The sequence below is a fragment of the Candoia aspera genome, chromosome 7, assembly GCF_035149785.1.
Source record: "Candoia aspera isolate rCanAsp1 chromosome 7, rCanAsp1.hap2, whole genome shotgun sequence".
Classification (NCBI taxonomy): domain Eukaryota; kingdom Metazoa; phylum Chordata; class Lepidosauria; order Squamata; family Boidae; genus Candoia; species Candoia aspera.
In genome coordinates, this window is record NC_086159.1 from 74,908,467 (window position 1) to 74,935,921 (window position 27,455).

The following is a 27,455-nucleotide window of genomic DNA, read 5'->3' on the forward strand; positions in this document are numbered from 1 at the left end:
ATTGCCATTCAGCACCTTTCTGCAAAGCCCATTATTTCTTGAAAATTACTCCTAAATATTCATTCCTTTTCAACATTCATTTTCAGGCATGGATACTTTGGGGAGGAAAATGATGGCCCTGTACATTTCTTAATATTGAGACCATCCAATAAACGCTAGCCATGCAATTATTAATATCTGAGGGGGGTGTTGATTCTTATTTCAGCTATTATATTATTATATACTATACCTAATTGTTTATTTACTTGGTAGTGAATCATTTAAAACAGACCTAGAGAATTAATCCCACTGGGTTTTCGGTGACATTAATCAGACGTAATTTGATGCTACTGTCTCTGGTGCTAGTAGCCTGAGCAGCTGAATGTTTTATCAGTGAGGTCCAGATTCTTTTCTATTTTGCAATGAATGAAGGGGGGAAAAGGAATACAAGAACCACGCTGGCTTGACTGTGCTATCTTCCTGGCCACCTATCCCAGGCATAACTCAAGGAAGAAACTGGGCATGTCTGACCTGTGCAAAGATAGGGCAGACAGAAGACAGAGGGAAAGACATGAGTACATGTCTTTGCCAAAAGCACAGAGCTGTGTGACCATTTGTCACAGTCTGAGAATAGGCTATTGGCCATGTGTCCAGGACAAGAACAGACAGCACCATCCTCTCCCCACTGGGAAGGCAATCCTCAACTGTCCTTTTCTGCTATGGGTCAAAAATAGTAGTCAATAGCCATCTTTTTGTTCACTGGCAGAGCTGTGATAAGCTGGGCTTTTTCTTTTTTTAACAAGTTCTTTGATGGAACAGCGAAAGGGACCTGTTCCTTAAAAAAGAAAAACTAGCTGAGTCAATAAAAGTTCTGCCAGTTTTCCCTTCAAGCCTAAATAACAGGAAAAAAGGTGAAATGATGATCTTTACTTTGCTCATCCAGGAGGGCAAAGAAGCAAGAGAATCCATCAATTAGTGGCTGTTGTAAGCCCAGTCCAGACAAAATATCAGGCCATCATCATGGCCGAAGTGGAACAAGGGGTTAAAATCTGAAAAGCAATCTCTTAAACTGTCTTCAGTTCCAGCCAGATTAGACATAGGAGACTAGCAGCTTTAAGCTGCAGTGCAGAAAAGCTCTAAAATCAAGATGTGGGTTTATCTGGTTGCAAAATTACCAACCTGCTCTTATTTCACCTCTGCAACTCCTGTGTGATTTTCAGTGCAACAAGAGAATAATGGTTTGGCAGATTCTCTTGCAGTCACCAGACAAATGTACTGAGCGTACTGAAAACGTGACTAGATGAGATGGTAGCAATTTTTTTATTTTATTTTTCTTTTGTATGAAATGGGAGGGAGGACATGGTGGCTTAGGGAAGTGGGACATTGATTGAATGGCAGTCTTTCCAGCCTTCTGTTGGTCAGCTGAAGGGTAAACACTGATTAACTCATTCTCTTCCTGCTTATCCTTTGCATGTCAAGGCCAGGATAAGTGAAGATGATGGTAGGTTGGCTTCCAATGGCTTTGTAAAGGGGAAACTGGTAGTATGGGAATGCCTTCAGCTATAGTTGCAATGTGCATAATGAATTCTTGCCTCAACAGGTCAAATGCAGGGCATAAAGGGATCATTAATATGCTGAAGAAAAAAAAGCTTCTAACCAAGATCATAGGTCACCCGAAGTCAATGCAAAACTCCTTTGATCTGTCAATGATCAAATCATAGCTGTGTGTTTAATAAATATCCTAGGAGAGAAAAACTATGACTTCTCCCTGCAGCAAAAATGATACGATCAATACTATGCAATACCACCTGAAAAACTTTTTTTTCCTCCTGTACTTGGCCTTTACACCAGAAACAATACTAAACAGAATTAAACATCTATGTGAACTTTATTTCTTACCTGTTGGAAGAAGCATGGGGACAATGAAGAGAAAGCCTTCTTGTGTATGAATATAGTAGTGAGTTAGTATTGTACTGTAGGCTGTAGGAGTGAAATGTTTTTGCATGAGATGAGTACAATTGCTTAAAATTTTGTTATATCCCTGATGTTTCTGGGGACATGGAACTTCCTTTTCAAGGCAGTTGCTCTCTTGGGAACAGAGAAGCCAAAAATCTGTTGGGATAAAATAATTCCAGATGGTTTATTGCTAGTTTGACCAGATTCACCTCTGCTTGTGTTGAATGGGCTGGTGAACCAGGGACGAAGTGGCAAGGAAGAGAAGAAAGGGAATAATAGATCCACAAATATTCAGAGCAGATTGAATCAATCTTCAGTATATTTGTATTGGTATCAGAAGAGTTGGGAACGAAAAAGGGCTGATTTTCTGGAATTGCTTGTGTGGATTACACCTTCTTCTACTTGTGAACATACTGTATGTGGGGAGCATTGGTAAATTTTCTTTCAGTGCATTGAGGAGCTCCACACAGGAATTTGAACCAAAAAGCTTATTCATAATTCAGCTTACATGTATAATTCTCTGAACTTGCTCTCATCTGCAAGAAAAACTTGTTCATAATCTCTTGAGTATGCCATCTGGATAGAAATAGCAGAACAGGCAGAGAGGAGTATTTTAATTCAGTATGTGAAAATAGATCCCTGCATTTCTTGTCATCAGTTAAACACTGCAATGATTTTCCTAGAAAAGTTAAAGGTGGTCTCCCAAGCAGTATTTGAATGTAGATTTCAAGGGCCCTGACTAAGTTATTTTACAAGTGTAGCATGTTCCTTAAAAGGTGAACTAGCAGGTTGATGGTTGCTATCTTTGCATGATGGAATCAGCTGATCCAGCTCAAATGTTGTCTAAGGCAGTGTCTCTCAACCTTAGCCACTTTACAATATGTGGGCTTCTGGGAAATTCTGGGAGAATGCTGAAAGTTGAAGTCCACACATCTTCAAGTGGCTAAGGTTGAGAAACTCTGATCTAGAGGAACCACAGTTTTTCCGACTATGAAACAAGTCAAGGTTTGTCAGCCCCATGAGGAAGACCAGATCTGAAAATCCATTCCACAGGAAAACCAGAACTATATTTTATTGCGATCGGTTATAGTAACAGAATCTCGCATGCCTAATTGTATTTTTCCTCCCCTCCCTCTTCTACCCCAGTGAGTCAGGGAGGGACCAACTTCAGTGTCTTCTTAATACTATCTCTGTTCCCAGCATTTAAGGAATCCTTCTGTTCTTTTTGCTTACATAGCAGCTTCTGAGTATCTCCCTGGCTCTTGCCAAGGTTAAGGCAACTTAGAAAGGAAGAACACTGATTGATTTTATTACTCTTCCACCACATTGCAAGCTGTTTTGAAAACCTTTTTAATATGGAAGGGAGCTGATTCAGATTAATCAGGGACAAGGGGAGCAACCATTTTCCTGCAATTGAATGTCATTCTGGGTTGTAAAAATATGAAACTGGGAGCAGCTCTTGAGCTCAGCGTTCTAGAAACCATCTTTTGGGCAGATGCTATTTTTTAAAGAAATTCCAAACTTCTGCTGGATGTCCTGCTTATTCCTTCTAAAAAGGGGCATGTGTGCAATCCCTGATTCTCCACTATGCTAATCATCACACATATGTATATACATTTACGCAACAGGCTATGCCAGGATCATTAAAGATCTCCATGTCAGGAACCTTCCTTCTACCACAGGATCAGCACAGATTCGGCTTACAGATTTTACAATCAGTTCAGAATCTGTCTTTCTACCTGCCACCACCCTTGACAGCTTGGTGACATTAACCGTCAGGTCAGATTGCTATGACAATTTCTTCTTACACTATTGTTGGGATAAATTTAGCACAATTATTAGGTCGTATGTGGTAGTGATGCTCCCTTCTGGGTTTAGAAGGCTACATAAGTGCTGGCCTGCACATGAAACTGCCTTGAAAACAGGTCCACAGAACATCTGCTGGACATGTTAGATGAACTGCATGAATCCCTCACTTCATCTCATGGAGGTTTTTGCCCATCTCTATTAGAAATATCTTGGAAATCTTTGTACAGATCAAAGGGGCAAGACATTCTTGATATAATGGCAGCCAAAGAAAGCAGTTGCTGCAGAGTGGCTGTTTGGGGCAGTTTACACAGGAATCACTGAGTTTATTCCTAAAATGTGTTGACCCCAGGCAGCAGAGTTGGGACCATTACAAAGTAGAGACCTCCTGCTTAGGTCCAACACTGGTTAGAGTGACTAGATGTGGCAGCAACACTCCAAGGAACCATTAGATGCCTGTCCAGAAATAGATAAAACCAACATCTTGCTCCATCTAGTGACCAGGTGGATTTTTGCAACCCACATCTGGCCGTTCCAACACTGCTCTTTGGTTTGGGGTCTTTCTCTGTTAGACTGGTCTCTACTTTATTAGTGAATATTGTAGTAATTGACAGGCTAGGTTTAAACAATTCCAAACATTGTATCTTCTCCTTTTAGCCCTGGGGAAATAGTTCTCTAAGGGTTCAAAGATAACCCAAAGAACAATATAATAACAGCTGTGAGTAACATCACAAATGGAGGGAACTGCTGGTGTGATCAGAGAACTGAAAGGAAAATAATGAAGATGAGAAGAATTAAAGATTATCCTGCAATAAGAGAAAAATGCAGTATGTTGAGGAAGGGGGTTATATAATCATGGAAGCAGTCCCCATTTTGGACAGCAGTTTTTAAAAAAATGGAAAATATTTTGTTTGTTTGTTTGTCAAATGTCTCTGCCGCCCACCTCATATATAATGACTCTATAAAGGAAGATGTGCACCACCTTCAATAGCTAATTCTCAGCAACTCACCAATTAAATTTCCAGTGTGAAACCTTTTTCTACTCTAGTATATTTTCCCACCCCTTACCATTTAGTATTTACCTTTTCCTTCCCCACCTCATCTCTGCTTTGTGATATTGGAGGGGGGCAATTCTCACTATGAGGGGAAGTTGGATTCTTTTTGGCTACACTGTTACTGCCTGCAAGAAATTTATAAAACGTGAAAGACAAGGGCACATTCTGAAATACGCAAGGGACAGGCAACTGATTCCTAGTTAATTCCCTTCCACGCCTGATAGATATCTGTTCTTTACTTCGCTTATTGGATGGATAGTTAAATCGAGGATGAAAGGAAAGGAAGGACCTAAAGAGAATGCATCAAGAAATTTAAAGAAAAGCAGAGAGGAAGCTGATTGCAAAAAAAAAAAGACTTGCCAAGGCAGGTTGGTGTAGGTCAACCTACAGACATGAGCAATCTTTCAGATGAATTCTTTGAAATGGAAGAAGTTTGCATAGGCCAGTCTTGCTGTCAGCTACACATTCAGTGCATATGTGTGTGCACACTGATGTATCAATGTTTACCCACAGAGCGACTCCCCCTTCTATGGAGGAGCTGTATGTACTTGTAGCAAACACAACCAGCAAGGGACACAGTTGATGTGAAGAGCAGAAAACCATAGGCATGGCTGTGAAAAGCATGCTCACTCCATTCCTTAACCTGGGACACATGTTTGTGTGGATACTGTTGGAAATAGCATGTTATTTATTTGTTTGTTTATGCATTACAAATATTTATAACCCACTCCAAATCTAATGGGCACAAGGGGGAGGAGGTGACCATAAAGATATATATAATTATAATCATCATAAAATACTAAAAATGGGCTGAAAGTACTTTTAAAGAGTATTGCTTTAAGATGTTTCTGAAAGGGTTGGGGCTGTTTGACCCTCTAGGGGTAGAGGGGTCTATCAAGTGGGGGTCCGTTATCTGCCATCCAATGGACCTTGTGGTGGGGAGGACACCCTCAACAGGCCCTCTCTCAGTGACTAGAATGGATGGATAGATTAATTTCTGAGAGGGCACTGCTTAATTTATCCTGTACCATATAGGGTTTTAAAGGTAATAACCAGAGCTTTGAATTGGGCCCAGAAGCCAACTGGTTGCAAGAACTTCAAAACTTGGATCATTCTAGCTTGATGGAGTTCTCTCACCAGCAATCTTGCACTTGCATTTTATTCCAGGTTGCAGATTCTGGGTTGTCTCCAAAGTTATCCCTATGTAGAATGCATTATAGTAGTTCGGTTCAGTAGGGATCAGTAGCTGTGACCTCTGAAGGAGGGGAGGACTGCTGAAAATTGTCCTAATGATGTTTTCCTGGTGGTGCTGAGGGATTTTCCCAGTGATCTGGCAGGGATTTCCATTCTCCTGCTTGCTCTGTGGAATATGCGTGTTTGGCCCTGAGGGACAACAAATCACCCTAAACCACTTGAATGTCTAATTCCCTGAGAAAGAGTAATTAAAATTAACCCAATCCTGATAAATTTTATCAACTGATTTGAAGCAACCCATGCTTATTCTGCCTAGAATAATGACCAAGTACCTTGCTGCTTTTGTTTCTTCTGTTCCACAGCCTAATTTAGGTGGAGTGATTTATATAGGTTCGGCTGCCCCCATCGGTTCTCCTTTACAGAAGTATTTTGCCCATTCATCTTCCCACTTCAAGCTCCTGGCTCAGGCATCTCTGACTCCGTTACCTTTCTCTAGCATCTCACCGAGGATCAATGAATGAAAGTGGCTTATTTTCAAAGCACTCTGCAGCAAAAGACAAATTACGTTGTTATTCATTGCTCCAAGAAGGGAACAGCTTGGATCTTCAGACCTTCTCTAAATTTTACATTTGATTATGCCATAGATCTCTATATGTTGAAAAGGACCCATGTCTCATTTCCGTCATTAGTGGACATGTAAACTTCATTGGCTATTGATATTGTCTGATAAATCCCTTAATGCTGGCATAACATAAATCAGGAATTAACAACCCTCCATTGAACATAAAGTAGGAACCAAGAAGACTACATTCACTTTTGTGGGACCTGAGCATTAAAATCACACCCACAAGCATGCTGCTTAAACCCTATTGAATTCAATGGCCATTGACTAAATGTGTTTAGGATTTCAATTCAAAACTTTAAGGGCTGTAATAATACATGTGCCTTGACACAAATGAAGAGCAATCAGGTTTCAGAGATACCAGTCCCTTTCCCCCAGATTAACACAAGATTAACACAAGCCTTACCTGATGCCCCATCTCCAGGGGGTTTATTTTTTGGTTCTCCTTTCTGCAACTGGGCCAGGCAATTTGTATTCCTTTGCATGGGTATCGCATCAGATTCACCAAGAGTGATGGAACAGAATTATTTACTTAATTATTATTTACAGATTCACCAAGAGTGATGGAACAGAATTACTAATTATTGTTTATTGTCCTTTCAATTTATCTTCCCATCCAAAGAAAATCTTGTTTCTTCTACCGGTTGCCTTTTCAGCCTGGTTAGTGCAGTATTTAATTATGTGATTGCATACCAATTTTTACCTTCCAAAGAATGCCTCCCCCCTTCTCGTTGATGAAAAGTTGGCTTGAAACTGATTTGATACCTGAATAGAAGTTTCCTTTATGGCTAGCATGAAGATGGAAAAAAATCTTGTCGGCAACAAATGTCAAAACTAAATCAGGAGATTTTAGTTTGTACTGAAGTATGTTTTTTTCCAGAAAGTGAAAAATCATTCCTGGGGCTTTATATGCATAATTGTTATTATTTCTTAGTTAACATGAAGAAAACGTGTGTTAGTTCTGGAATACTTGCTTGCACTGCAGTTTTGCCTTTTTCAGGGGTATCCACAGGATGAGTCAAAAAAGTCAAGATGATGGACACGACAGCATGATTCTCTCTCTCTCTCTCTCTCACACACACACACACACACACACACACACACACTGGTTAGGTGCACAGTGCATGCAAAAAGAGGCAGAGCTTCAAATCTGCACTTGTGGCCACCATCTTGACTTCATTTTTTTATGCCTTTCCTGCAGACACTCTTTTGTATATCTTGTCATTCCTTATGCTATTGATGTGATGTTGTTTATGGAAATCAGTCAAAATAATGTTGCAATCTTTGCTGTTTGACATTTTCATATTATACACTGGGCAACAAGGGGATGGCAAATAAAATACACTTCAGTGAAATCAGCGTTTTTCTTTCTAACCTAATGATTTGCCTTGTCTTAATATCTATCATTTACCTCCATTACAGAAATAATTGTGCTTGAACAGAGGCAAAGCTGTCTTGGACAGACCATAGCCAACATATATCACAATGCTTCTTTGAGAGAGAGAAAAAAAAGCTTAGCTCCTACAAGGTCATCAAGAGAAAAAAAATGCATATATACAATTATGGGGCAGTCAAGAAAAAAAATGCTAATCTATAATCAATGCACTGCATTGCCAGAAGAATGAAAGAATCAATGAAATGACACAGGTCATCTATAATCAATCAATCAATCACCCCATTTATGTGCCACAAATTCTAAATACCAGGGTTGTGTTTACATTTGATTTTTTACGTGTATTTCCTTATATCTGGCCTTTTTCCTCCAGCAAATTCTCAAGTCAACTAATGAAATGTTTTTAAAAAGAATGCAAAAAGTGAAACACTACAAATTAATAAACAGATATCAGCCTTATGAAAGAGAGGCATCTTTGCAGGTTTCTAAAATGCTGAAAGAACAAGGGACAGAAAGAACTTCTGAAGGATGACTATCTGAAGCCTGGAAGTGATGCAGACCATCTATGCATGGGGGATAGATGGAGCTTATAAATAAAGGGGGGCATCTTCCCAGGAGAATCTTACCAACTAGAAAGGATTACAGGGGGAGAGTTGATCCCTCAGAAAGCTGGACCCCAAGATTAAGCTTTAAAAATTCACCCTGACACCTTGCCTTGTGTTTTGGAGTCCTGTGTTTGAAGTCCAAGTCCAGCATCTTAATTGCTATTTCATAGTATGCAAAGGCCACCAGAAATTTAGGATTCTGTTTATAGCCTATCTGGGAAATGGTTACAGTGTCCATTTCATATTTCTAAGTGGAAATATTCACCCAATAGATATTTAAAAATGAAAGTCTGGTGTACTGAAAATGACATGGTAAGTTTAGAGCACTGCACTTAATTATCCCTTCATTGAGTAGTACATATGGAAAAGTTAGTTGTGGAAGGCAGACAAGTGGGTCTCCTTAATGGCTTGATTCTTTTTCCATTGAAGGTGTTCTGCTTTTTTCATAGCCCTATGCTCAGCGATTGAGGAAGAGAATCAAACAATTTCTACCAAAAAATTAACTCCAGTGATGATCTAAATAATTCTGTGTTTGCTAGGGGTTAGAAAATGTGTTTTGTATTAAACTAGATAATGGGAATATTTAGAAGGATTTTTCCCCTTTGTACAAGCTCAGAATCTGGATGTTTCTTCCAAAAGTCGTTTCCTGCAGATTAATGAAACATCATGCACAAACTCCATTCCAAAAGAAAGCCTGTTTCCATGTGTAAATTGGAATAAACTTTGAAACGAAATACCCATATCCCTAGATGTATCTTTTCAACTGTTTGGTCAGAGAGAATTCTTGTAATTTTTGAAGAATACAGATATAGTCAGTAGAAGTCTCCAGTTCAATTCAAAGAAAATGTGGAGGCAGGGAAGGAGAGATGGATAGATAGATAGATAGATAGATAGATAGATAGATAGATAGATAGATAGATAGAAATGGAGAACCTTTTGATTTTTGAACAATGTAATGAAACTGCTAAAGAATAAATTCAGCCTGAAGGTGATTTTGAAGATCTGACTTGGCATTTAGAACCATGTGTTTGGGTTTCTATTATTAATCTATAATTAATTAAATGTACAGTATATCTCCCTCTTGTGAACTTTAGGCAGTGTACATAGTCTTTCCTCTTCCTGTTTTTCCCCATAGCACCAATCCTTTTTTTTTAATATATTTTTTATTCAGAATTTGAATCACAGTAGTAAAAACTAGTACAAACTAAACTTAGAGAAAGAAAATAGAATGGAAAGAAAGAATAAAAGCGCAGGAACAAAAAAAGCCACCCAGAATTATTGTAAGCGAGATGGGCAGCAAAGAAATAGAAGGAAGGAAGGAAGGAAGGAAGGAAGGGGAAAAAGAAAAGTAAGAATATAATAAAAAAGAAATATATAAAGAAGTGACTTTCAACCTTCATCACAAGTATAAACAAATTTAGTTACTCTTTACCCTCTCTAAGGTTACAAACATTTATCTCTTTGTCCCATATCCCATCTCTTATTTATAAACAAATCCACAAAGTATCATCTTTTCAGTCCAGGTTTCAGCAAAAAGTCGATAAAGGGTTGCCAGAAGTAACAACCCATCTTGTTTTAACCTTGATCAAATAAACCAACATTATATTCCTTCCTTTTCCTTCTAACCAACTTAATATTTAGTTCATTCAAATATTGTCATAGGATTTGATTTCTCTTCATTTCTTCTTTGTCCTATAGCACAGAGTTCTTCAAGGCTTTAATAAGCCTGTTTTGTAGATCCAATAGAAAATAATTGCCCAGGTCATTCTCTTGATTTATCATTTGTATTTCCCTTTTAAATTTTAAAACTTCAGCCAATTTCTTTTGTAGATTCAGTGAAACTTCCTTTTCTAAATAATTCTCTCTGTTGAAAATCTACTTTTGATACCATCTCTATCGTGTCAGATAAAATTGTTCTACATCTGACATTTCTTCAATAACATCTTTTGGACATAGTCTCTCCATAGAAGCAGACATCATTTCTGACATTGTTGATATTATGGGTACTATTTTCTGAGACCATTATTCAAAAGTCTCCTTCAGTATTTTTACTGTCATAATGTTTTGCACCGTCTTGCAGGCCTGTATATCTTTCCTTTAACTGAAACCTTTAGTCCCCTCTAGTGTCCAGTTTTTGAAATCATGGAATTCTTTCTCTATGTTATGTCTTGTAAAAACCAAAACAGGATCTATTTCTCACAAGAAGCTGTTTGTACTTTATAATTAATTCCAAAATCTTATTGTAAAAGTTTCAATATTCCAATTTTATCTGGACCCTTAGTCCATTTATAACTTTCTAAGATCAAAAACTTATTTAACTTTTAGCTGTTTATTTCAGATTCTTTAAATTCTTAAGCTTATGACTAAAATTTTATTTTCATTTTTTATTTTGTTCAGGATTAAAAGCAGACCCACCTGGTATTTTCCAACTTGTCGTTCCAATGGTCTCTATCTAATAGCTTATAAATTGCTCATTAACATTTGTAGATCCAATAAGAAAACATTTTCCAGGTCATTTTCTTGTTTATCATTTATATTTCCCTTTTAATTTTTAAAACTTCAGCAGTTTCTTTTGTATATTCAGTAAAGCATCCTTTTCCAGATCATTCTTTTGGTCTGTCATTTGTAGTTCCACACTCTGTACTTTCTCTGTCTTCTCAGAAAAATTTGTTCCTTCATTAACATCTTTTAGACATTGACATAGAAGACATCATTACTGACACTGCTGATGTTGTAGTTACTAATGTCTGCCTCCATTCTTCAAAGATCTCCTTTAATATTTTTATGTTATAAAGTTTTGTATCATTTTGTAAGTCCCAGAATTAAATGACACCAGGCATGTATTTTTTTCTCTTCTGCTTAAAAACTTTAATCCCCTCTAGTGTCCAGTTTCTAAAATCATCATTTATCTTTTGTTATAACCTGCAATAACCAGGTTAGCCAAAAGAAGTCTATTTTCCACCAGAAGTTGTTTATTTTTAATAGTTAATTCCAAAAACGTATAGTAAAAGTTGATATTTCCAATTTATCTGGACCCTTAATCTGTTTACAAGTTTCGTAGGTCAAAATCTTATTTAGCTTTTTGCTGTTTCTTTCAAAATCTTTAAGTTCTTAAGCTTATAATTAATTTTTCTTCTGTTTAGGGTTGAAAATAAACTCACCCAATGAAGACTTCAAACTTGTTGTTCCAAAGGTCTCTAACAGCTTTAAGATGGTTAATAGGCAATTTCCAAAAGTGATTAGAAAGTGAGGTTTGTAAACTTAGTGTCCTTTAAAAGGGTCCACCGCGGTTGCAGGCAAGATGGCTGTCTCTTGGCATTCAAACCCATGGAAAACCAATGTCCTCTGGTCTCCTTGCAAGGAGCAGTGGTCCAGAGCACATGTGGGCAATCTCCTGTCCTCTCCTTATCCAGAGAGGTTCCAAGGGACTGGTTCACTCAACAGTTCCTTGGTCTTTGCTGAAGTCATCAGCTCCACCTTTGCAGAGCTGTCTTCAGTTCACTATCCCTCCCCGGAAGCCCCCCACAGCAACAATCCTGTGAGGTAGTGTTCTGTTCTGAGTATGAATTGACCAGGAGGAGGTAGTTTAATGTTTTATTTACAAGACTATTTACACCAGTGAAAAATTAATTCAAGTGGCAACAGTATTTTTCATCTATCAGTTCCACCCCGGCATGAAGGTAGAACAGATCTCGACTGTAGGGTTCTGGAGCCTTGATGAATAGGGTTCTGTTGTAGCACGCGGAAACTGGACAGGGCTAGGTACAGTTGCAGAATGCAGCAAGGCAACAAGGCGAGACTCTGATGTAGATTGCAACAAGGTGGCAAGGCAAGTTTCAGCTGCACAACACGGCAAGGTGGCAGGACAAGGCGTGGCTATGGATCGCAACAAGGCAACAAGGCAAGGCTCGGCTGCAGAACGTGGCAAGGTGGCAGGGCAAGGCTCAATTGTGGATCACGGCAAGGTGGCAGGGCAAGACTCGGCTGAAGAATGCAGTGAAGTGGCAGGGCAAGACTCAGCTAGAGAGCGCAGCAGGGCAGTGCTAAGCACATGGTCTGGTGTAGGAAGACAGAGCTCAGCAACAGGCTCTAAGTCTTCAGCAGTACGGACCAGCTCAGACTTCGTGGTCTCAGCGGTTGAAGGTGCTGATGCAGGAGCAGACTGAAGGTCAATGGATGCAGGCTTCAACGGAGATTCTAATGAATGGTTGTCTCCGGCAACCCGTTCCTTGTGCTGGCGCCCTTTTATTCTGTTTCCTTCCCATCATTTCTCATCAGAGTCCAATCGGGCTTCTCCCTGCTTGGTGAGCTTTTCAGCTCTCCATTCTCTTGCACTCATAGGCAGTGGTGAATCCGCCTCCTGGCTCTCGCCAATCCGCAGCTCCAGACTTTCCTGCCTTGCTGAATCATGCTCCACTTATTACCAACTTTGTCTTATTACCACGCTGTCTTATACCAACGTTCAACTCCAGCTCCCCCTCCTCCAAGTCAGAGTCAGACTCCATTCTGACAGGTAGGGTGTGCTAAGAGAGAGGGAAAAGCTGAAAGTCATCTACTGATCTTCTATGGTTGAGGTTGGACTAGAATCTGGGTCTTCCCACTCCTAGTCTAACACCTTTGCACCACACAGAAAGGCCTTCAGAATATTTCTTTAAAGCTTTAAAATAAGATGAAGCCTCCTTGGTGTGACTACATGAGCAAATCCCTGTAGTTTTCTTGATAACAATATGGAACTGATTTGCGATTGCTTTTGTCTACAGTTTTGTTTCAACTTCCCAGTCCAGCCTATTGATCTGGGATTTCTTGTCCTTTGTTGCCTATAAAACAATATGCAGGTATCCATGAACCCACCAGGAGTTAAGCTGGACTTGTGGGAGATTCTACCTGAACACTCTTATGTCATACTGCATTCATAATTTAGAAAGCATTTTTCTGCCTTTGGAGATTATCTAAAGACCAAAGGACCCAGAGTGCCCTGAGCATTTCTGTTGGCACTATTCTAATTGAATGGCCTATATTTTAAGGCAAATGGAGATGGAATGGGTGATTATTTGAAGGGCTCCTCTTAAAAGGGTTTCTTAGTCTTAATTATATCTTTCTGTTTTACCATTGTTCACAGGAACCAATTGCCTTGAATAAACTCTTCTGCATTAGCGAATAAAGAATGAGACAAGATGCAGAAGCAGAAGTATGAAAAACAACAATATGAGTGGATGTGAAAAGAGAAGGAAAAAATGAGAATACAGTGAAAGGGAGAGGAAAGGAGAAGGGACAAAATGTCAGTTTTGGTTTTAAAACTATTGTCTAGGTTACCTCCCATCTCTCATTAGTTCTCAGCACTATGAATTTAGGATACAGAAATAGCATTTCTTTATCAAGGCTGCCCCTTGGTGGCTAGATGCTGGAACATCTCAGTGGAGGAAGAACTGACTTCTCGCATTCCCAGTTTCAGTTGCATCTGTCCATCTCCACTGAAAGAGGCGGCAAATTTTTATGTCTCCAGCTTGCGACTGGATTTGTAGTTTGGTGAGGGGGGAATGGAAAAATTTTCTCACTGGAAAGCATCCATATAGTGTGAAAAAAGGTGAAAGGTCCCCTGTGCAAGCACCGAGTCATGTCTGACCCTTGGTGGGATGCTGCTTTCGTGACGTTTTCCTGGCAGACTATAGCGGGGTGGTTTGCCATTGCCTTCCCCAGTCGTCACCTTCCCCAGCAAGCTGGGTGCTCATTTTACTGACCTCGGAAGGATGGAAGGCTGAGTCGACCTGAGCCGGCTACCCGAAGAGAATCCAGCTTCCGCTGGGATTGAACTTGGGTCACGGGGAGAGTTTCGGTTGCAATACTGCCGCCTCCCCTCTGCGCCACACGAGGCTGTATCCATATACAGCAGTATAGTATAGTTTATTATTGATTAGCCATTAGGCCATATCAAAGTACAGGACATACAATACAGAACATCAACAAGATCATATGTAAAAATAGAATAAAAGAAACAAATTGGATATGTCATGAGTAAGGATGGTGAGCAGGGGGCTCCCATCCAGGCTGTAAAGCGCATGCGTAGCACTGAGGAATTAGGTAGCCATTCAAAGAGACACCGATCGGGCCCGCCTTAGCCTTTGGGGTTTATATGGCTGGGTTTTTCCCACGCTTCTTCAGTTTGTTAGGATTTTCCTGTTATGTAGCAGCAATAAAACACTAGAGACCTGTTCCTTGTCTCAGCGTGGTTCCTGGCTGTTAGGACAGGATAAGAAAAGGAATAAAAATGCAGATCCTATTTCAGAATCACCCCTACAGTTCACCCCAATCAGGCTCACATATGCAGATATCAACTGAACTGTTTTATTCAAATAAAGGGCCGTATTATATGTAATTTTTGGATCCTGTCCATACATGAAATATGTCGATTTAATATAAGGATCCCAATAGGTCATTCGTCTAATGTGTGGTCCTAGATACTGATCTCTCTCTTTCTTATACAATTGACATTCAAATAGTGTGTGTGTTATGTCTTCTATCTCTGGAGCTCTGCAAATGCAAGTACATTTGTTATAAGGGACTTGGTTAAACCTTCCATATTTAACCATTGTGTACAGCTGCTCAGATCTTGCTCAAGAAATAGAGCTCTAAGACATTTAACATCCATTTTTAACATCTCCATACAAAATGGGAGCCAATATCACAGAATAACTTCTGTGTACATGATGTTTGGGAAAGCTATTCTCTTGTCTAAAAAGGGCATCTATCGCTGCTTCCTTCCTTCATTAGTGTAAACTGAGATCTGAGAAGCGGGAGAGGGAGAGGGAAGCATCAGCAAAAACTGCAACCTTCTTAACTTTGCTCAGTGTGAACTCCCTTCAAGAGAAGCTATTGCAGTTTAGAATTCCTGCCTTTACATAGCAACCTTCTGGGCTGTTGTGTTATGGATTAGATCTTTGAACTCAGTTGCTATACACTTCCAACATTCTTCTTCTACAAATTCGTAAGGCCATCTTTCCCTGGTGAAAAATATGGTCAACTGAAAACTTAAAGCTGTTGGACTGTTTAAGTCAGACTGGAAATCTTTTTCTTCCCAGGCTGAAATGAGGCTGACATCATTAGGATTGCTTAAACCAGTAACTGGTTTGAGTGTTAATCAACCTTGGCCACTTTAAGATGCATGGACTTCAATGCCCAGAATTCCCCAGCCAGCATGACATAATTGTTGGAAGTTTGGATACCCTTCCACTTGATTCAGTGTTACTCATTTTCACAGTAAAGTTGTTGATGAGGAACAAAGCAGCGATGGACTCCTTACTTCTCAGTTGGCCAAGTGAGCAAGTACTCTAACCCTTCTTAACTTCCCAGGTTGTGAAAGCTTTCAACAACCTGGGCTCGCTAAGCAGCTGTCTCAGCATCTGAAAACGGTTCACTCTTACAAAGGAGAGGGCCCTCATAAAATCATGTCTATGTGCTTCCAGCTAAGCATTCCAACCATCGGGGTCCATTCTATGACGAGTGGGGAAGAATTCCAAAAAGACTAGGAGACCTTTAGCTGGCGAAAGGAAACATTTGGAAGCTAGCATCTCTGCAACGGCATGATAAAGCACCCACTGGAAGGATGTCCGAATTTCTGCATCTACTATATTCATTTCTTGAGTCTGAAAACAACTGCAGATAAATGACAAGTATGCATTCATCATGAGTATGGATGGTGAGCAGAAGGAGGCCCCTATCCAGGGGGGAAAACGCATGCGTCGTTTAGAGACTTTGAGCTGTCATTCAAAGAAACCCAGAACAGACCCACCTTGAGTTTTGGGTTTATCTGTGTGGGTTTCCCATGCTTCTTCAGTTTGGTAGGATTTTCTGTCTACAATAGCAGTAATAAAACACTAGAGGCTTTCTCTTCATCTTGGCGTGGTCTTTGCTTAGTCAGGACAATTCAAAACTGAAGAATTACAGCAAATTTAACTTTCTACTCTGTAAATGTTGGGTCAGGGGTTAGGGATTCACGGACTTAGGGATTCATTAAGACGTACAATTTGACCAGGGAGGCTTAAACTTTGCATGCTACTATATTTCACTCCTTTATACATATATAACACTCTTGGGATAAGCCTAAGGTCAGTCCAGAAATGTTCCAGTAATTGAAGCTGTACTGATTTCCAACAATGGTAATTAACTTTGTGCCCTCCAGATGTAGTCTCCAACTACTATCACTGCTATCTTGTGTGGCAAATAGCAAGGGAAAGCATGGGAAGAGACCAATTTACCAATTTGCATAGGTCTTCCCATTTTTCTTTGAAACAAAAGGTCTTATTATACAAATTCCTATTACTGCCCATCTCCCCCCAAAGAGGGCGACTCTGGGCGGTCTTACATAAGGTATAGAAAATTCAAAATGAACAACTGTTATCTACACCACAAAGCTTAACTTGTTTATCATGGAGAAGCAGCTTTTAAATCCTATTTAAAGAAGCTAAATGTGAAAACTATCTCCTGTGATCAGACCTTGACTTTTCTTTTAATTAGGCATAGTAACCTTGACAATTAACAGTAACGTCAGTTTTCTGAGTGCCAATCTTTATATAACAAGTATAATTAAATCATCACTATCCATGCCCAAAATCAGGAGTTTGGTAAGTGATTTGCTTTCCTGGCTAGCAGATATTATTAAAAAGCATCAGCTTTCATGAGGTGCAGTTCATCAGATTCATCCTGAAATCTTATGCCATTCAATGGAATCTGTTAGTCTGAAAACTCCTGATTTTTTTGCTTCCATAGATAAACATGGCCCTTTTCCTACAATATTCACGCACAAAGATCAGAAAACTCGAGACAACTCTCTGGTTGTGGCCGCAGATTTGGCAGAGGGGAGAGGAGGGGAGAGAGATATAATCCCAATGAAACAGCCCACGTAATAGTATTATTCAGTAAAGGACAGAGCATGGCGATCACTAAAAGCAGGGTGACATACAGTATATAGAACAGGGCTTCTCAACCTTGGCAACTTCAAGCTGTGTGGACTTCAACTCCCAGAATTCCGGGAGTTGAAGTCCACACAGCTTGAAGTTGCCAAGGTTGAGAAACACTGATTTTTTTTTGACAGTCCTATAACATTTCATGCAGTATGAAACCGAATTGTGTCCCCTGTAAGACATTTAAGGAAGCAATTTTTCCTTTAAAAAGATCGTTCCTATTAAACATTCCAATCAGATCTCCTCTTTCCACTTCTTCTAATAACCACTCCATGCCGTGACCAAACTTAGTTTCAATCGGTTTGGGGGGAGGAAGAGCCCCTGTAGCCATACTTTTCCAAAACCTAGGATGCCTTTGCACGTACCAATTACCTTGTCATCTTCATTCCACAGCATCTCTATTTTGGTTACAAAGCTATCCCCGCTGAACTGGTGAGTTGGCTACTAGAAGGAATGATTTACAGGGGGAGGGGGGGCAAGGGCTGAGTTCTTATGAACTTTCAAGGATCTCTCTGCTACGTTTAAACATGTATTATCCAGACAGAAGTCTCTCTCAAGCGGAGTGGTTCTATGTAGCCGCTCCGAAGACTTCTGCCACATCTCTGCTTCTTTTATACTTAACTGTAAATGGGCCATGTTTGAACTTGGCCTGAAGAATGCCTTCATGCAACACTTCATTTAAATGTTACTCTGGGGGTGGAGAGCAAAGGGGCCAATTGTGAATAGAAGCCAAGCACTATTAGTTGCCAAAGCCATGTTCACGAAAACAGCTCAGAATAACGTCTTGCCCAGTATGACTGGTTAGCTGCTCAGCTGGCTTAAAAGGGAATAACATATTCAGCAAAGATCAGTTCTGGGTATTGTTCCACCTGCTTTTCACAGACATGGCTTAGAATGTGTAGAATCTAGCAAGCAAGGCCTCATGTGGTGTTCCTAAAGGGAAGGATCTTGAAGTCCTGCCTTTGCAGCGAGAACCAACTGCCAAGTGTGATCCTAGAACTGGCTCTGCCTGATGGTCATCTGGATGAAATTAAGTGAGCTAGGCCTAAAGACAAGACTACCCTATTGTATACAGGCAGGAAGTACAGTACTGAACAGTTCTTTCCATTCACTGAAAACTGAACATTTTTTTTCAATAAAATCACATTTCCAATTATTGAATTATAGCAAAAGAGTCAGAAGGTTCCCCAACCATCCCTTTTTTAACAGAAAAGGAAAGTCTTGTCAAATCTACCTCACATCTTATCTTTGAGCCTCCAATTTCAACTAGAGGAACAAATCTTTTATGCTGCTTTTAAGTCCCACATTGTTTAAACTTCCAAACAGTATTTAAGGCTCTTAACTTTGGATTCAAAGGAAAAAAGGCGGGCCAGCAACTCCTTAAAGCAGCTGCCTTTTTCCCCCCAAGAGTCATGGGAATGTCCAAATTCAAGTGAAGCTGGCACATCATAACACTGGGTCCTAACAAAGAGGATCCAAAAATCAAAACATAGTGCAACACAATGCAAAATGTGTCAGAATAATTTATTGGAAAACTATGCAATAGCTCTGACAAAAAGACAACTCTTCATTAGTACTGCTTTTCCTTTTAAGTTAGTAACTAGTTTGCCTGAATGGCTCTTTATGATGAAGTAAGTACTGTAAAATGTATCCGTGCCCTTCACATTAACTTATCACAGACAGCAGTTTCCCCACAAGTTTTTAAAAGGGGCAATGGGAAGATGGGAGATTCAGCTCAGAAACATCAAATGCAGAACAGTTTGCTTTCCTCTGTTCAAAGAAATACCCACTTTTATGAAATAAATCATTGTGTGTTAAGGCCTCCGCCCTCAAACGGGACACAGAAAGACAAAAAGCCGTTCTAAATTACAACACTTTATTGCAGCATCGGCAAAGATCAGATTTCTGAAGCTGGTGAAGATCGGGTGGCATTTCTGACTGTGTGTGTTATATGCAAATGTGAAATGTTACAAGTTGTACAATCTCATTTAAAATTCTACATGCAGAACTCAACAGCGGTAAAAAGAATTTTAAAATAGCTAGGAAAAAAAATTAGTAGCATACAGATGTGTTCTTAAACTGAATGTACTACACTACATGAAAGCAAACAAAAAGAAAAAAAAAAGAAAGAAAAAGAAATTATCCCCCACAACTATACTAACAAGCAAGATTGTCAGAAACTGACCAAGAAACTTTATTTCAATTTAGAAAAATAAAAATTCTACTTCTGCCAACTATTTTTTTCCTTTTTTTTTTTTTTTTTTTTAATATGTAGACACAGAGGCTTATCAACCCATGAAAGTCAACAGAACATTCAGCTCCACTTCTTGGCATCTGTCTGTCATGCTGACTGGCACATTTTGGTTTTCAATGATGCTTTAATGAGCTCCTCTAGATCCTTGTTCTTAGGCTGGTGTCAGGCTGTTCAAAGCAACTTTTGGTCAACGCTCTCTACCTTCCCATCTACCTGTGACCTTCAGTAGATCATCCCACTTCCTTGTCTCGGGTTCCTTCCTCGTTCTTTTCCCCCTCCCACTCTCTCACGCACACACATTATGGAACAGACTGGTTTCCTCTCAGAACATCGTCTTCTAGTAAAGTATCTTGTGTTTTGGTAAATTAGTTGCTGTTTTGCTCATCCTGTGTGTTGGGGCTTACTAGACAATAATCACTTCTTGCTCTATCACTTCTCTAGTGCACATCTGGAGCCCCACCAATGAACATTCTCCTGGCACACCACGCTTCATCCAGTGAAAATGCCACTCTTACTAGGTTTGGTTTTCCCCATACTTAGCCACCAAAACTGTCTCTGTTCCAGCATAATCCATCTTATTTAAGTTGCTCTTTGTTGTAACTGAACTGCTCACCGGTCAAGTTAACCATCTCATTTATTTACTTCCATTCTCATGAGAAGATTAACCCTCACATGGTTCCGTAACAAGATGCTTTTTGTTTGTTTGATAGGCCATGACTGGAAGCTTCCACTATTTCTGTTTTTAATAGAGGCTGGTGTATCTGCTCTATGGCCCCAGCCTGTCGATTCTGAACTCTCTAGACTGACATGCTCAGATGTGTCCGCTGCTCTCGTTTAATTGCTGGAGGACTCCACTAATCCACAACATTGGAGATACAGGACCTAATGAAATGACGCTTGCTGCTGGATCAACGTCTCCTGGCAAAGGAAAGAACAAAGGAAAAATGTCTGAGTGCTGAAGAACTAAGTTACGTTGGTGGTGGAATTATAACCACTCAGAGTTATCAATAAAGGTAGTCCTCCAGTTACGATGGTAACTGGGACTGGAATTTCCATCACTAAGCAATGCAGTCACAAAGCACAACATTATGTGATCACATTGCTTAGCGATGGCAATCCCAGCAGTCCCAGTTGCCTTTGTAACCCCAGGACCTCGTGGTTGCTAAGCGAGGATTTCACATGACTGCAACGTGGGAAGAGGGGAAGTCCCAGGCAAGCAGGCCGGTGGGCGAGAGCTGCAGGTGAAAGCTGTGGGTAGGCAGGCGGATGCCACAGCCAGGCACTACAGAGTATGGGTGGGCGGGCTGATGTGTGGGTGCCATGGGCAGGCACTACAGAGCGAGGATGGGTGAAAAAGCCGCAGGAGTGACTTGCGACCTCCTCTGGCTTCTCCATTGACTGTCCTTGTGGGAAGCCAGCAGGGAAGGTTTCAGATGGCAAGCACATGTCCACAGGATGCTGCAACCTTTGTAAGTGCAAGTTGCCAAGCGCCTGAATCATGATCATGTGACTGCGGGGAACGCTGTGATGGCCGCAACTCCAAGGAGCTGTCCTCTGTCCATTCAGAGTTGTTGTAACTTTGAACGGTTGCTGAACGAGTGGTTGAAATCTGAGGACTACCTGTACTGCAACTGGGCTCTTTAGAGTACTGCCCAACAAGTACAAAGTCATCAAACACAAAAGTCAACTGTGATCAAAATTATACTGCAGTTCAAAAAATGTTATTCAATACTGCTCCCAGTTGCAACCATCAGGGCTAGAAATTTGGAAAAATGTAAGGGTGAAAGGTTCAGAATACAAAGTATCCTATTTCCAGGGGTCAGAAGGAAAGGTCATTTTGCTGTTTTAAACCAAAACTAGCAGAAACAAAGCATGCAATGTAAATCTGCACCGTTCATGCAGGGCACTCAATACAGTTTATTTTCACCAGATTTTTTGTATACAACAGAAATAGGCAAATGGCACGTTGTTTGGGTGATGTCCAATTTGCAAGCACACGCACACATTTCTATATGCACACCTAGACATTCCCTCCTGTAGTGATCTCAATGCAGCTGAGACTGAATAAGAGGCAAGCTAAAAGCCCCCCAAGACATCTCCCAGTTGCCTGCTCCCTCCGCTGTTGCCCGCTCCCGCACAGAGAAATATTTCTCTAACTGGAAACATGAATTATAGTATATATGTGCATGTCTGCTCAGAGCCTGTACAGTCAGCTTACTTTAAGGCTGAAACACTTCTGCACGTTCTCATTCCTACTACACTTTAACCATCAGAATTTCCCAGCTAGAGTATAGAGGTGCAGGACAGATCCCCCGTAGGAAGTCTCCCAACCAAAGTAAATGGAAGAACCTGAAGAACTTGTAGATCTTGGAAGGAGCTGCAGTGTGGGTTGCACGTCAAGACTGGTTGCTCCACTGAAGAAGACGCAAAACCTCCCAGTCTTGAGCCGACTGCTATGGCTACTTCTAAAAGTAAAAGCTCACGTAAACTTTTACATTATCTCAGATTATTTTTCCATTTTCACTCTGAAAAGCAGAACATATTTTTTTCTCCCCGTCTCGTATGGCCCCTATTCATCTCAGTAATGCTTCCAAAGAAAGAGATCTCAGTATTTTAGTGATTTCTGCTCTAAGGTTTTCAAGCAAACATGTCTTCTTGCTCAAGGACATAATCCCTTTCTTGATTAAAAGACTTTTCAGTTCTGAAATCAGGAGTGGTGGGGAGACTGACAACCCTATTCCAATCCCAGAATCCTCACCTTCCACCAGTTTTAAAGATGAGATCAGCATTAGGTGCTCCCTTTGGATGCTGGTAACGAGGCCGCCGTTCTCGGTTTGTATTTGCTGGAGCTGGCCGCTGAGCCAAGGACTGCATCATTTCTGCAGATTAATATTTTAAGAAATAAATTGAAGGGTGATAGGGAGCACAGTTCATTCTAAATTAAAAAGAACGTCAGAAATATTTACAGCAAGTATCGTAAGTTCCCAAATTCCTTCATTTTTCAATTAAAGAATCCTGAAAAATGTCATTCTGTGAACAATTAAGACTTCTTGAACAGGAATTTGCAATATTTGGGGTGGGGTGGGGTGGGGGGGAGAAACAAATATCTCAGCTGTATTTGAAACAACAAAGACTAATGAACCATTTTCAAGTTTATTTTATTTATTTATTTTCTATCCCGCCTTTATTATTTTTATAAATGGTTGGATAAACAAAAGGTAATTTTGAAAAGGAAAACAAAGTATGTTGGTACAGGTAGTCCTTGACTTACAACCGTTTGTTTAACGATGATCCCAAGTTACAATGGCTCGGAATGAGTGGTTTACAGCCTATAAAGCTCTTCTGAGTGTAGCAAAACATTGCACCAATCCCCATGGTCACAAGATTGCATTTCAGGCACTTGGCAACTGGCTCGCATTTATGACCAGTTGCAGCATTCTGCAGTCATGTGTTCGCATTTTGTGACTTTTTTGCCAGTTTCCTGCAAAAAATGCCCAGTAGGGAATCTGGATTTACTTAGCAACTGTGGTGATTCACTTAAGACCCTTGATTCACTTAACAGCCATGGTGATTCGCTTAACAACTGCCATAAAAATGGTTGTAAAATTGGTCTGGTCACATGGTGACTCACCTTACGACTGCAACGAATTACAATGGAAATTCCGGTCCCAATTGTGGTCTTAAGTCAAGGACTACCTGTATGCACATGTTTTTACCACTTAGCAAAGCCTAAAAGAACTAATTTCTTACTGAATGGGCAAATTATGTCCCACAGTGCTCGCTAGAAATTTCAGCTATTTGGGCAGCCAACAGCAGATACATTTGTAATCCTACAGTGGTACAGGGCACACAGGGACTTTAAAGATATCTTTCAATAATGCCCACTGCAAATTACAACAGATATCTGTTTGCTTTTTATTCGAAGGACATCTTTTGAGCATACTGATCCTTGGGTGTTATTTTTCTTGTATAATTTGGAGCAGCCATGTGTACATTTGTATGCAGGAAGAAAACCAACCCAAGTGCATTAGAGTGTGGAAGGGGGATACTCTGAACTGCTTCCTAGATATGACAGACTTTTAAAAGTACCATACCCTGATAATCCTCCTGTTCTTGCCGCTCATTGATGTCCAATGTAAGTTTCTTCATTCGCATGCGTTCCTCTTGCTCAGCTTGTTGTTGATTCCAGTGATTTGCAGCCAGTTGGGAAGACATCGGCACATTTAGGATTTTAAACTGAAAGAGCAGAAGTCAGTCTAAGATCCCAAAGAAAGGAAGACATTCCTGACTAAACATTGCCTACAGGGCAAAGGAAGAGACCCAAGTATTATCCTTTAAGTTCCACCACTACTTGTCACGCTACAGGTCCAAGGTATTTCGAGAACCATATTCTGAATGAAGATGTGTGCATAAGAATGCAAAATCAGTCCATTTAATTCTACCTACAATCAGGACCAGAAATATTGGAACAAGGATAGCTGTTTTGGCATTTGGCCTCTGTACACCACCAAATTGAAGTTGAAAGGAAACACACCCAGGTGGGAGCGAAGTCAGGACTTTCAGCTGTAATTCAAGGGGTTTGACAGAAGTGGGGCACTAACCATTCAGGAAGTACAGCCAGTGGCATACACACACCCCAATCGCTGGTGGCTCATAAGTGATGGAACAAATGGCTGACAAACAGCTGCATGGCCAGGTGCGGCCTGTTTCCTGGGTACCCCATGACCAATCAAGCAGATAAAAGGCCTGGAGTTGGTTCTGAGTGGTACATTTGCATTTGGTAGCTGTTCACTGGAACTCTCAACATGAGGTCCATGCAAGTGAAGAGGCCATCATTAGGCTGAGAAAACACAATAAATCCATCAGAGAGATAGAAAAAACATTGGGAGTCCAATACAACAGTTTGGAACATCTTGAAAAAGAAGGAATTAACTGGCAAGCTCAGCAATGGCAACAGGCCTGGAAGACCACGGAAGACAAGTAAAGTGGATGACCGACCACAGAATTCTGCTCATGGTGAAAAGGAACCCTTTCACAACATCTAGCAAGGTCAAGAATGCTCTTGAGGAGGTAGGCATATCACTGTCAACATCTACAGTCAACAGACAGCTTTATGAATGTACATACAGAGGCTTCACAACAAGGTGCAAACCACTGGTAACACTCAAGAACAGAAAGGCCAGATTAGACTTTGCCAGCAAACACCTAAGAAAGCCTGCCCAGTTCTGGAATAAGATTCTTTGGACTGATGAAACCAAGATTAACTTGCACCAGAACGCAAGTTAGAAAAGTATGGAGAAGGAAAGGAACAGGTCATGATCCAAAGCATATCACATCATCTGTCAAACATGGTGGAGGCAGTATTATGGCATGGGCATGTATGGCTGCCAATGGAACCAGGTCACTGGTGTTTATTGATGACCTGACTGCTGATAAAAGCAGCAGGATAAATTCTGAAGGGTATAGGGCTATACTTTCTGCTCAGATTCAGCCACATGCTGCCAGACTGATAGGATGTCGCTTCATCTTGCAGATGGATAATGACCCAAAACATACAACAAAAGCTACCCAAGAGTTTCTCAAAGTAAAGAAGTGGGATGTTCTTCAATGGCTAAGTCAATCACCTGATCTCAACCCAATAGAGCATGCTTTTCACTTACTAAAGACAAGACTGAAGGCAGAAAGACCCACAAACAAGCAGCAGCTGAAGGCAGCTGCAGTAAAGGCCTGGTGAAGCATCTCAAGGGAGGAAACTCAGCATTTGGTCATGTCCATGGGTTCCAGCTTCAGCAAAGGATCGTTACCTTGTCGTGGTGCTGGAGCTTGAGCACCTCAATGATGCCATGAGCTAAACCGTGAAGGGCCACCCAAGACAGGAAGATCATGACAGAGAGGTCAGACTAAATGCGATCCCTGGGGAAGGTAATGGCAACCCACCCTAGTATTCTTGCCGTGAAAACTAAATGGATCAGTACAACCAGAGATATGTCGGTATACCATCGGAAGATGAGACCCCCAGGTCGGAAGATGGTCAAAATGCTACTGGGGAGGAACAGAGGATGAGCTCAACTAGCCCCAGACGTGATGACGCAGCTAGCTCAAAGCTGAAAGGACGGCTAGCGGCCGACGGTGCTGGTGGTGAACGGCGAATCTGATGTTCTAAGGATCAACACGCCATTGGAACCTGGAATGTAAGATCTATGAGCCAGGGCAAATTGGATGTGGTTATTGGTGAGATGTCAAGATTAAAGACAGACATTTTGGGCGTCAGTGAACTGAAATGGACTGGAATGGGCCACTTCACATCAAATGACCACCAGATCTACTACTGTGGACAAGAGGACCACAGAAGAAATGGAGTAGCCTTCATAATTAATAGTAAAGTGGCTAAAGCAGTGCTTGGATACAATCCAAAAAACGACAGAATTATCTCAATTCGAATTCAGGGCAAGCCATATAACATCACAGTGATCCAAATACACGCCCCAACCACAGATGCTAAAGAAGCTGAAGTAGAGCAGTTCTATGAGGATCCGCAGCACCTACTGGACAACACGCCTAAAAGAGATGTTATTTTCATCACAGGAGACTGGAATGCTAAGGTGGGCAGTCAAATGACACCTGGAATTACAGGTAAGTATGGCCTGGGAGAACAAAACGAAGCAGGACATAGGCTGATAGAATTTTGCCAAGACAATTCACTCTGCATAACAAACACTCTCTTCCAACAACCTAAGAGACGGCTTTATACATGGACTTCACCAGATGGACAACACCGAAATCAGATTGACTACATCCTTTGCAGCCAAAGGTGGCGGACATCTGTACAGTCGGTAAAAACAAGAGCTGGAGCTGACTGTAGTTCCGATCACGAACTTCTTCTTGCACAATTTAGGATCAGACTAAAGAGATTAAGGAAGACCCACAGATCGGCTAGATATGAGCTCACTAATATTCCTAAGGAATATGCAGTGGAGGTGAAGAATAGATTTAAGGGACTGGACTTAGTAGATAGGGTCCCGGAAGAACTCTGGACAGAAGTTCGCAGCATTGTTCAGGAGGCAGCAACAAAATACATCCCAAAGAAAGAGAAAACCAAGCAGGCAAAATGGCTGTCTGCTGAGACACTAGAAGTAGCCCAAGAAAGAAGGAAAGCAAAAGGCAACAGAGATAGGGGGAGATATGCCCAATTAAATGCAAAATTCCAGAGGTTAGCCAGAAGAGATAAGGAATTATTTTTAAACAAGCAATGTGCGGAAGTGGAAGAAGACAATAGAATAGGAAGGACAAGAGACCTCTTCCAGAAAATTAGAAACATTGGAGGTAAATTCCAGGCAAAAATGGGTATGATCAAAAACAAAGATGGCAAGGACCTAACAGAAGAAGAAGAGATCAAGAAAAGGTGGCAAGAATATACGGAAGACCTGTATAGGAAGGATAACAGTATCGGGGATAGCTTTGACAGTGTGGTCAGTGAGCTAGAGCCAGACATCCTGAAGAGTGAGGTTGAACGGGCCTTAAGAAGCATTACTAATAACAAGGCAGCAGGAGACGATGGCATCCCAGCTGAACTGTTCAAAATCTTGCAAGATGATGCTGTCAAGGTAATGCATGCTATATGCCAGCAAATTTGG

General features: G+C 40.8%; 2 protein-coding genes across 8 annotated transcripts in view; one reads left to right on the forward strand and one right to left on the reverse strand.

Annotated features, from left to right (window-relative positions):
• Nucleotides 1-6,511, forward strand: part of LMNTD1 (lamin tail domain containing 1) — a 107,248-nt gene extending 100,737 nt beyond the window's left edge. The window contains exon 11 of the mRNA XM_063309364.1: nt 6,353-6,511. Within this exon, the coding sequence (XP_063165434.1) occupies nt 6,353-6,511 (159 nt within the window). The remainder of the gene's footprint in view (nt 1-6,352) is intronic.
• Nucleotides 6,512-19,426: 12,915 nt separating this feature from the next.
• Nucleotides 19,427-27,455, reverse strand: part of UPF2 (UPF2 regulator of nonsense mediated mRNA decay) — a 54,307-nt gene continuing 46,278 nt past the window's right edge. For 6 of the 7 annotated variants that reach the window (XM_063308143.1, XM_063308144.1, XM_063308150.1 and 3 more), the window contains 3 exons: nt 23,916-24,057; nt 22,580-22,700; nt 19,427-20,739 (listed from right to left, as the gene is read on the reverse strand). In XM_063308143.1, the coding sequence (XP_063164213.1) occupies nt 20,730-20,739; nt 22,580-22,700; nt 23,916-24,057 (273 nt within the window). In that variant the 3' untranslated portion in view covers nt 19,427-20,729. Of the gene's footprint in view, nt 20,740-22,575; nt 22,701-23,915; nt 24,058-27,455 lie in introns of those variants that run through there. The other variant, XM_063308148.1, reaches the window with a different exon arrangement.